This window comes from Meleagris gallopavo, chromosome 31 (genome assembly GCF_905368555.1).
Source record: "Meleagris gallopavo chromosome 31, MGAL_WU_HG_1.1, whole genome shotgun sequence".
Lineage (NCBI taxonomy): Eukaryota > Metazoa > Chordata > Aves > Galliformes > Phasianidae > Meleagris > Meleagris gallopavo.
This window is the reverse complement of record NC_139434.1, coordinates 85,141-95,172: the sequence shown is the minus strand read 5'-3', so window position 1 is coordinate 95,172 and position 10,032 is coordinate 85,141. Positions and strand designations below refer to the sequence as shown.

General features: G+C 64.5%; 2 protein-coding genes across 5 annotated transcripts; one reads left to right on the top strand and one right to left on the bottom strand.

The window, feature by feature from the left end:
• Nucleotides 1-1,531: 1,531 nt before the first annotated feature.
• DDIT3 (DNA damage inducible transcript 3) lies at nucleotides 1,532-2,763 on the top strand. Its single transcript, XM_085212154.1, has 3 exons — nucleotides 1,532-1,666; nucleotides 2,004-2,260; nucleotides 2,338-2,763. The coding sequence occupies exons 2-3, from the start codon at nucleotides 2,135-2,137 to the stop codon at nucleotides 2,674-2,676; spliced, it is 465 nt and encodes a 154-aa protein (XP_085068280.1). The 5' UTR covers nucleotides 1,532-1,666; nucleotides 2,004-2,134; the 3' UTR covers nucleotides 2,677-2,763.
• On the bottom strand, nucleotides 2,729-9,986 carry MARS1 (methionyl-tRNA synthetase 1). Of its 4 annotated transcripts, none has more exons than XM_085212145.1 (21): nucleotides 9,828-9,986; nucleotides 9,628-9,718; nucleotides 9,466-9,544; nucleotides 9,250-9,384; nucleotides 9,085-9,160; nucleotides 8,733-8,971; nucleotides 8,541-8,653; nucleotides 7,141-7,257; nucleotides 6,867-7,070; nucleotides 5,896-6,097; nucleotides 5,724-5,798; nucleotides 5,476-5,646; nucleotides 5,263-5,358; nucleotides 5,080-5,197; nucleotides 4,454-4,667; nucleotides 4,244-4,375; nucleotides 4,039-4,143; nucleotides 3,776-3,959; nucleotides 3,632-3,703; nucleotides 2,987-3,094; nucleotides 2,729-2,938 (listed from the first exon to the last, which is right to left on the bottom strand). In XM_085212145.1, exons 1-21 carry the CDS (start codon nucleotides 9,928-9,930, stop codon nucleotides 2,747-2,749), a joined length of 2,826 nt encoding a protein of 941 aa, XP_085068271.1. In that variant the 5' UTR covers nucleotides 9,931-9,986; the 3' UTR covers nucleotides 2,729-2,746. The 4 variants fall into 4 exon arrangements, with proteins under 4 accessions (XP_085068271.1, XP_085068272.1, XP_085068273.1 ...); XM_085212146.1 differs by having other exon boundaries at nucleotides 2,729-2,916; XM_085212147.1 differs by having other exon boundaries at nucleotides 8,733-8,893.
• Between the last annotated feature and the right edge of the window lie 46 nt (nucleotides 9,987-10,032).

The following is a 10,032-nucleotide window of genomic DNA, read 5'->3' as shown; positions in this document are numbered from 1 at the left end:
TTGGTGTTTTATTTTTGTTTTTATTTTTAACCTTTTTCAGCAACTGCCAGCTATGAATCTATTCCTCATTTCAGGAGTGCTGTATAAAGGATTAAAGGCCATTATGTTTTTTGGAACCTACTGGTTTCTTATTAAGTCCAACACTCACAGCAACAAAGCCTGGATGCCATGGGACGGCCCAAGAGGGACCAGCACCATCTCCTTCAAGGCAGGATGGGAGCTCAGCACTGCTGTATGCAGCAGGAGGGTCACGTTAATAAGGAAGCGATGTTTAATAAGGCACCTGCATACTGTTCAAGTTCATCGCACGCAATAGAAGTTTTTGTTCTGCACCAACAACGGAGTCCATGTCTCATTGCCACGGGTAAACCTTGATCTTATTTGCCTTCCTCAATCTGTATGAGGACCTTTGGACCAGACCTCAAAAGGGCCTGGAGGGCTTCCAGCAGTATTCCATCGCTGTAGGCAGCACCACCTCGTCATCCCGAGGAAAGCCCGGAGATCCTGTGCCGTTTGAGGTTCCCTCCTCGTTGTTCCTTGGGCTCAGGATCCAGCAGCGATTTCGTAACCGGCTTCGTTTGGCAGCTGTCAGGCCGTCCCAGTTCCTTTCGCAGGGCCTCCCCCCCTGCAGCTCGGTTCCTGGAAGGTCCGGAAGGTGACCACCCCGATTCCCCCGACCATTCTGCAGGCAGCATGTAAGCACGTAGGAGTTGGCCACCAGTGGGTGCAAATCCTGCACTGCTCTGTTGCTGGCCCTCAAATCTTCTTCTCTCCTGCAGCTCCTGGCTTCTGATCAGGGTGGGCGTGATGTGTTTTGACTCACATCCACCAACAACCCCAATTTCTGAAAACGGTCAATTATTGGCTGGATTCCTTTCCTACCTTCAAATTCGAGGGGGCAATGATTAGTGAGAACCGGCTCAGCTCCCGGCTTTATTCTGCATCTCTTGGTGCTGCGTTCTCAGCCCTTCCTTGTGTTTCTCCTACCCACACTCCATCACTTACTTTGCCTGGGATCCCAGCCCCCTTACCTTCAGCAAGCTTTGAGCAATGCTTCCCCTTTTTAAACAATTAAAAAAAATTCTGCATCAATTATGTCACATTCATAACCAGAACCCCAACCCCAACCCCAACCAGAACCCCAACCCCAACCAGAACCCCAGCCCCAAATGGACACACGGGGTGTCGCTCAAACCCCACGCATTGCGGTACACAGATGAGCGCTCACGCAAACTCTGCTCAGGGGGGCGGAGGGAGGTCTGGGGGGGGTTGGGGCGGTGCTCACGGGTGGCTGCGGTGCGGGGCGGTGGGCTCTGACCTCACAGGAGCCCCAGACGGAGCGCATCCCCCCCTCACCCATGCGGGGCGGCGTTCGGAGCAGCGCCCCCTGCCGGCGGGGAGGCCCGCGCTTGCCGACCCTTGCATCACCCTTCCGTTCTCCCCGCCCCTCCGCTCTCATTGGCTCACTTCTCCGTGACGTCATTACACGACGGGGCGCTGATTGGCCGAAGCTGACGTAGCGTCGTGTCGGGCGAAGGTTATAAAAGGAGAGCGCGGCGGAGGGGGCGGTGCAGAAGCGGCTGAACGGCGGCGGACGATGCGAGGGATGATGAGCGGAGCGCAGCGGGAGGAGCCGGGCTGCGGGGAGCCGGGACCGGGCAGGAAGGTATGGGGGGGAGCTCCGGGGGTGTCACGGGGGATTTTCCTTCGGGGGTGGGGCCTCCGGGGTTGGACTCCGGGGGGGGGGAGGTTTCTGTGGTGGGGCTCCGGAGCGGGGGTCTTCCTGAGGGGGAGAGGCGCTCCAAAGGGGTGGGGTCCTGGGGGGGGGGGCTCCTGTGAGGGGGTTTCCGGGGCGGGAGGCTCCGGGGGAAAGGGAGGTGTCCGGGGTTGGACTCCCGTTGGGTGGGCTATCGGGGGGGTTTCTCGGGGCGCTCCGGGACCCCCCGCTCTGTGCCGCGGTTGGGGACCCGCCCGGCTCGTGTGACCCCACTGCTGCCCCGCAGGCATCCAGAAGGAAGAGCGTCCTCGTAGGGCAGCACACGTGAGAGCTGCGGGTAGCGGGGGGGGCACAGCTCCGTTCTGCTTCTCTCCCCCCCATCGCTGCGTCCCAACATCCCGGGATTCCCACTGACCGATGGCGGCCGCCGGGGAGCCGCCCTCCGACGAGCCGCCCGCGTGGTTCCTGGAGCTGCAGGAGCTGCAGGAGCTGCTGATGGCAGCGGAGCCCCTCGAGCCCCCCGGCCCCGGGGGGGCGCGGCAGGTGAGCAGCGCGGGGCTCTTCGGGAGCGGGGCGGACGGACGGAGCCCCGTCACCGCTTCCCCCGTGCGTCCCCGCAGGAAGAAGAGCCGGCCCCGCCGTGGGCCGCGGGGGAGCCGGCGTGCTGCGAGCTGGACGAGACGCTGAGCGCGGAGCTGCTGCAGCTCCTGGGAGCGGACGACGCGGCTCCCGAGGCCCCCCAGCCCCACCGGAACCCCCCCGGCGAGGCAGAAACGCGGCCCGCGGGGCGCGGGGCGAAACGGAAGCGCGCGGTGGGGGAGCAGCAGAGCGAGCAGCGGCTGCGGCAGCTGAGGGCGCACAACGAGCGGCTCCGGGCCGAGGTCGGGCGGCTGAGCGCCGAGGTGCAGCGCGTGCGGGCAGCCCTCATCGAGCGCGTCCTCAGCCTGCGCCGCGCTTAGAGGGCCGGGGTGGGGCGGCCCCGCGAAAGGACGATGGCTTCCAGCACCGCTGTACGGCATTTGGGTTTTATTACACGCGTGGCACGGCGCGGTCCCGCTGTGTTACTTCTTCCCTTTGCTGTCGGGGCTCGCGTTCTGAGCCAGCGCCAGCTCCCGTTTCAGGGCCAGCAGTTTCCCCACCTCGCTGTCGATGCGCGCCCTGTCCGCCCCGCTCGCCTTCAGCCGCCGCACGCAGTCGCCCTGGGACAGAGAGCGGTGAGGGCTGGGGGCGTTTTGGGGGTGGTGGGGGTGCTTCCCCCCCTGCACTCACCTGCTCGGCCACCTGCTCTGTCAGCTCCTGGATGCGGCTGGGGTCAGTGGGAGCCGTGCCTGGCACTGAGGGAGGGTCTGACTGCGTGGGGGGGTTGGGGGGTTTTGCCTGAGGAATGGGAGAGAGAAAGAGAAAGACGTGTCTGCGTTCTGTGCTGTGTGATGATGGTGCCGTGGTGGATGAGCACTACTGGGGGAGCCCAGGGCTGGAGGCGTGAGGAAGAAGAGAAACAGAAGAGGCAGGGGAGAACTTTGAGGGGTCTGGGGCTGGGGAAAAAGAACCAGGAAAGGCAGAGGGGGGAGATGCTGCGGCGGAGGAGCATTGCTGGGGTGGGGGTCTGAGGAAGGAGGGGAAACAAAAGACAGAAGGACAAAGAGGTGCAATGACGGGAATGAAGAAGCACCAAGGTGGATGAATTAATGCAACCGGGAGGGGCTTGGGGCGGGAGGGGTGGGAAGGAGGACTGGGAGAGGCTGAGGGAGGAGGAGGTGCCTCAATGCAGAGCAGCACTACTGGGGGCCTTTGGGCTGGGGAAGAAGGGTGGGTAAGAAAGAGAAACCGAGACGAGGAGGTGCTGTGGGGCTGGGAGGGGAAACGAGAGGCAGGAGGAGGAGGAGGAGCCATGGCTAAACAGCCCCCACTCACCTGCCCCCCCCCGAAGCGCTTGCGGAGGGCGTCGATGCGCTCACTCTCCAGCTTTTGGAAGAGCGGACTCACCTGGGGCCAACAAGAAGCAGGCTGAGCACTGTGAGCCCCCCCGCCCCCCCCACCCCCGTGCTGCCCCCATACCGTGCCCACGCGGTGGCCGGGGGGCAGCGTGCAGGTGAAGACGTGGCTGAGCACCGAGCACTCCGGGGGCAGGCAGAGCTGTGCCTGGATGGCCGCGCCGACGGCCGGCATGTAGGGCTGCACCAAGACGGCCAGCAGCGCCGCCACGTTCACCGCCACGCCGGTCACGGTGCCGGCACGCTGCCTGCGGGACACGAGGCTCACGTGGGTGCCGAGTCCCGGCCCCACATTCCCCCCCCACTATGCACTTCCTCCCCCTTTACCTGTCCTCCTCGCCGCCCTTGATGCGCTTCCAGGGCTCGTTCACCTGGATGTATTGGTTGCCGTGGCGGGAGATGTTGAGGACGCAGCGCAGAGCGTCGCGGATGCTGGGGGGGGATGGGGCAGACGGATGGACAGACAGAAGGGGTCAGTGGTTGCTGGGGGTGCGCCCACCCCCCTCCCATCCTGAGCCCCGCAGCCACACACCGGACCCTCTCCAGCAGCCGGTGGTACTGCCGCAGCTCCGCGGTGACGCGAGCCAAGAGCCGATGGTCATCCAGGGTCAGCGCCATGGGGGGCACCACACTGCCGAAGAACTTGCAGACAAACATCCCGGCCCTGCGGACAGAGGGACAGACGGACGGGTGTGAATGCGGCCCAGGGACAGGCGCTCGGCCCCCCCTGGCTGCCCCCCACCTGTTGATGAAGTTGCCCAGGTTGTTCAGCAGCTCCGAGTTGTTCTTCAGCATGAGGTCGCCCCAGGAGAAGGCGCTGTCCTGGCCCTCGGGCCGCACGTACAGCAGGTAGAAGCGCCAGACATCGGCTGCGATGCCCGTGTCCTTGGCCATGTCCCCAAACACCCCCACGCCACGGCTCTTGGAGAACTTCCCATCCTCGTAGTTCAGGTACTCTGCGGGGGGAGGCAGGGAACGGCCCCACGGAGCGGTCAGAGCCCCTGGTTATGGTCCCACGGCGCAGTCACGGTCCCACAATATGGTTGCGGCCCCATGGAGTGGCCGTGGCCCTTGGTCACAGCCCCACAGAGCAGTCGCAGCCCCATAGAATGGGCACAACAACCAGAGTGACCACAGCCCCATAGAGTGGCCCCACGGAACAGTCGCAGCAACCACACAAGTCACAGCCCCACAGAACCATCATGGAACCACGGAGCCATCACAGCCCCATAGTGCTCATTGGCCCTGGTCACAGCCCCACAGAGCGCTCACAGCTCCTGGTCACGGCCCCACAGAACAGTCCCAGCCCCACACCAGACATGGGAACCCCCCGCGCCTCCCCCCAGGGCCCCGACTCCCCCCCAGCACCTGTGGCAATGAGGTGGTTCACCAGCGTGTAATTGTCATCAGCGCCCAGCAGCGAGCAGGGGAACACAACGCTGTGGAAAGGCACGTTGTCCTTGGCCATGAAGTTGTACAGCTCCACCTGAGAGGGATGCGGTGTCAGCAAAGCCCCCCACCCCCACCCAGCCCCCCCACTCTGCCCCCCACCTGCTGCGGGTTCTTCCACCAGCGCTCCCAGTGCTCCGTGTAGTTGGCAGTGATGGACAGATACCCGATGGGAGCGTCGAACCACACGTAGAACACCTGCATGGGATGGGGGGAAGATGTGCTCAGTGCTCCCTACGTGAGCTGGGATGGACCGGGACCGGAGCCTACGGCCGAGCTGCCTGCTGGCACCCACCTTGCCCTGGCAGCACCCACCTTGTCCCGGAAGCCATCCAGAGGCACAGGTGTGCCCCACTGCAGGTCCCGTGTGATGCAGCGTGGCCGCAGCCCATCACGGATCCAGGAGCGCGTGATGTAGCGGGCGTTGGCCGTCCAGTTCCCCGTGGCCCAGCAGTTCTCCAGCCACGGCTGCAGCCGCTCCTCCAGCTGCAGGCAGCATGCAGTAATGAGCGAAGCACGGGGGGCAGCTCTGCCCCCTCAGCTCCCGGGGGGGTAACACCCACCTTGGGGAGGTCAAGGAAGAGATGCCGGGTGGGCCGCACCGCAGGGCTGCCACCGCACAGCTTGCAGCGAGGAGTCTGCCAGAGAAGCACGGTTCAGACACTGCCCAGCACAACAGCAGGCTGTGGGCAGAGCAGCAGTGCCCCACTCTCCTTCCGCTCCCCTTCATCTCACCTTCAGCTCCACGGCGTTGATGAGCTTGCCGCATTTGTCGCACTGATCGCCGCGCGCCTCCTGGTAGGCGCAGAAGGGACAGATGCCCTCCACAAAGCGGTCGGCCAGGAAGCGCTGGCAGCCGGCGCAGTGCAGCTGCTGCACCGTGTCCTGCAGCACGAAGCCACGGGCCTGCAGGCGCTGGAAGATGTCCTGTGAAATGCTGCGGGACGACAGGAAGGAGTGAGGTGGTGCCAGCTGGGGGTGCTGAGAGCCCCGGGCTGATCCCCGCCCACCCAGAAATGCTGGGCAAGGACAGAAAGGAGTGAGGTGGTGGCAAACGGGGTGCTTGTGAGCTCCCCACAGAAAACCCTACAGGAGAAGAGAGAGAGGAGCAATAGCAGCAGCAATCTCGCTGTGCCAGAAAGCCCTGGGTGCATCCCCCCCTGCATGAGAAGAGAAACAAGACAGCAGCAATCAGGGGGTGCTGGAGAGCCCCAGGCCATCCCCCCACAGCCTGGGAAATGCTGCAGGAGAAAAGGAATGAGGTGGGGGCAGTCAGAGGGCGCCTGAGAGCCCTTCTCACAGCGAGTCCTATGGGAGGAGAGAAAAAGGAGTGAAGCAGTGGAAACGTGGCAGTGCCCGAGAGCCCCAGGCTGCCCCCACCGCCAAGAAAATCCTTGTGGGAGCAGAGAAAAAGGAACGAGGTGGCAGCAGTCAGGGGTGCTGGAGAGCCACCCCGCAGAAAATCCAATGGGGAAAAAGTGAAAGGAGTGAAATGATGGCAACCCAACGGTGCCAGAGAGCCCCAAGCTGTCCCCACCAGCATAAAATCCTGCAGGACAAAAGACAGAGGAGCGAGGTGGTAGTGATCAGGGGGTGCCGGAAAGCCCCGAGCCGCCCCCCCTAAAAAATCCTACGGGCAGAGAAAGGAGTGAGAAGACAGCGACGAGGAGCTGCAGGGCCCGGGCTGCCCCCCAGGCGGTGCTCACGCGGTCTGCTGCGGCGTGGTGGTGCGGCCGAAGCAGTCGAAGGAGATGTCGAACCAGCGGTAGATGTCGGCGTGCACGGCGTGGTATTTGTCACAGATCTGCCGCGGCGTCAGCCCCTCCTCCACCGCCTTGGTCTCGGTGGCCGTGCCGTACTCGTCGGTGCCGCACACGTACAGCGTGTTCCAGTTCCGCAGGCGGCAGTACCTGCAGGCGGCTGCGGGTTGGGGCACGGCGCTGGGCCGCCCCGTCTCACCCCCACCCCAAACCCCCTCACCTGGCGAAGGCGTCGGCGCTGAGGACGCAGCCGATGATGTTGCCCAGGTGCGGCACGTTGTTGACGTAGGGCAGGGCGCTGGTGATCAGCACGTTCCTCATGCCCTCCACCGGCAACCTGCGCCACACGGAGCCCTTCAGACCGCGCTGCGCAAGGGGGGACAACCTACCCAGCACGGGCAGGTCCTGCTCGAGCGATCTGATCTTCTACGATCTAGTGACCCGTCCAGTACAGGGGAAAGGCTGCTGGTGTAGTCTATCTATCAGACTTCAGCAAGGCCTTTGACGCTGTCTCCCACAGCATTCTCCTGCAGAAGCCGCTCTTGGCTGGATAAGGAACTGGCTGGAAGAGCGGTACCCAGACAGCGGTGGTGAATGGAGCGAAATGCAGCTGGTGACCGGACACCAGCGGTGCTCCCCAGGGGTCGGTGCTGGGGCCTGTGCTCTTCAATATCTTTACTGATGACCTGGATGAGGGCATCGAGTGCACCCTCAGTAAGTTTGCAGATGACACCAAGCTGGCTGGAAGTGTGGATCTGCCTGGGGGCAGCGAGGCCCTACAGAGGGATCTGGACAGGCTGGAGAGCTGGGCTGAAGCCAATGGGATGAGGTTCAGCAAGGTCAAATGCCGGGTCCTGCACTTTGGCTGCAACAACCCCAGGCAACGCTACAGGCTTGGGGCAGAGTGGCTGGAAGACTGCGTAGAGCAAATGGACCTGGGGGTGTTGACTGATGCTCGGCTGAACACAAGCCAGCAGTGTGCCCAGGTGGTCAAGAAGGCTGATGGCCTCCTAGCTTGCATCAGGGATGGTGCTGGCAGCAGGAACAGGGCAGTGATTGTCCCCCTGTACTCAGCTCTGGTGAGGCCGCACCTCGAGCACTGTGTCCAGTTTTGGGCCCCTCACTACAGGAAAGACATTGAAGCCCTGGAGAGGGTTCAAAGAAGGGCAACAAAGCTGGTGAGGGCTCTGGAGCACAGACCTTATGAGGAGCGGCTGAAGAGCTGGGATCAGAGAAGAGGAGGCTCAGGGCAGACCTTCATTGCTCTCCATAACTACCTGAAGGGAGGTCGTACTGAGCTGGGGGTCAGCCTCTTCTCTCGTGTAACTGGTGATAGAACTAGGGGGAATGGCTTCAAGCTGCACCCGGGGAGATCTAGGCTGGACGTTAGGAAATACTACTTGTCTGAAAGAGTGGTGAGGCAGTGGAATGGGCTGCACAGGGAGGTGTGGAGTCACCGACCCTGGAGCTGTTCAAGGAACGTTTGGACTTTGTGTTGAGGGACACGGTTTAGGGAGAACTATTGGTGATGGGTGGATGGTTGGACTGAATGATCTTGAAGATCTTTTCCAACCTCGGTGATTCTGTGGGTCCCCCCCCCAGCCCCACAGCGGCACTCACACGGGTTTCAGAGGCCTCCAGGGTTTGGGCAGCGCAGCAGCACCGCGACTCCAGGCATCCACAGCTGCTGCCACGTCCTCCTCCGTCAGCGCCTGCTCCGATATGTCGTCCTCCTGCAGGGGGGATGGCTGAACAATGGAGGAGGGACTGAGGGGAGGGGATGCGCACAGTGCTCCCACACCAGGCCCACACCTCACTGCCTGTGGCCGTGTCCGGCGGTGGCCGCGGCGGGGGCAGCTTCTGCAGGCAGGCCGTGAATTCCTGCAGGCGCTGCGGCAGCAGCACGGTGTCGGCAGCGTTCCTGCACGCCTCCGAGAGCGTCATGCTCCGGAACCAGCTCTGCAGCGGCTCAGCTGTCAGGGAAAGGGGTGACACAAAGCAGCACGATGGCAATCCACAGACACCCGGTTCACGCCCTCCCCCGTAAAATCCTGTAGAAGAGAGAAAGCGGGACCCGCGATCCCACAGCGCCGCAGCTCCCAGCCCAGCAGCCCTCCAGGATGCCGGGGAGTGCAGAGGAGGAGCGGCCTCACCCAGCTCTTACCCACAGGCACAGCTTCATCTCGGAGCACAGGGAACAGCGTGCCCCACACCACCACGTCCGCCACCGACTCAGCCTCCTGCAGCACGAAGGAGCGGAGCTGTGCCCCGAGGCGGCCCCGGCCCCACGCTGCATTCCCCGCAAACGCATGGGATCAGCCCCGCTCACCCCGGCCAGGTACGCCGTGCCTCTCCCAGCCAAGCTCCTCTCGATGTGGCCCAGCGCTCCTCCCAGCGCCGCCGCCGCCTCCGCGCCCGTCCTGCCGTGCACCAGGCGGGCATACAGGGCCGCCAGAGCGGCGGGCTGCGGGCAGACGGGGAGTCACGGCCGGGTCGCACGGCGGCCACCGCCCCGCCCCGCCCCGCCCCGCCGCCCGGCCCCCACCTGCAACTCGGTGGCCTCCCACTCCAGCCATTGGGCGGTCAGGTCGGTGGGCTGCTGGCCGCGCCGCAGGAAGAAATACCTGCGGGACAGAGGGACGGAGAGAGGGAACGGCGGGGTGCGGGGGGGGGGGGGGGGGGGGCGGACGGCCGGCCCCGCACTCACTGACAGATGGCGTTGGGGGAGAAGAGCACCGCGCCGCTCTCCAGCTGCAGGGCGGGGGCCCACGGGGGACACAGCGGGGACGGCGGCGGCTCTGCGGGACGGAGCGCCCGTCGGGGGGGGGGACCGCGGAGGCCGAGCGGCCCGGGGGAGGCCTCGCCGGCCCCCTCGCCCCCCAACGCGGCCCCGGGGGAAGGCCTCACCTCCGGGCTCGGCCCAGCAGAGCTGTACCGGAGCGGCGGCGCATCGAGCGGCCGCCACCACCTTCAGCGCCGCCGGGCTGCCGGCCGCCACCCGCAGCCGCATGGCCGCGCGCTGACGAAACCGGAAGCGCGCAGCTGGGGCGGCACGCGAGTTCTCGCGAGACGAGCCGTCGTAAGGCGCTCACCTGGCGGAGCTCTCGCGAGA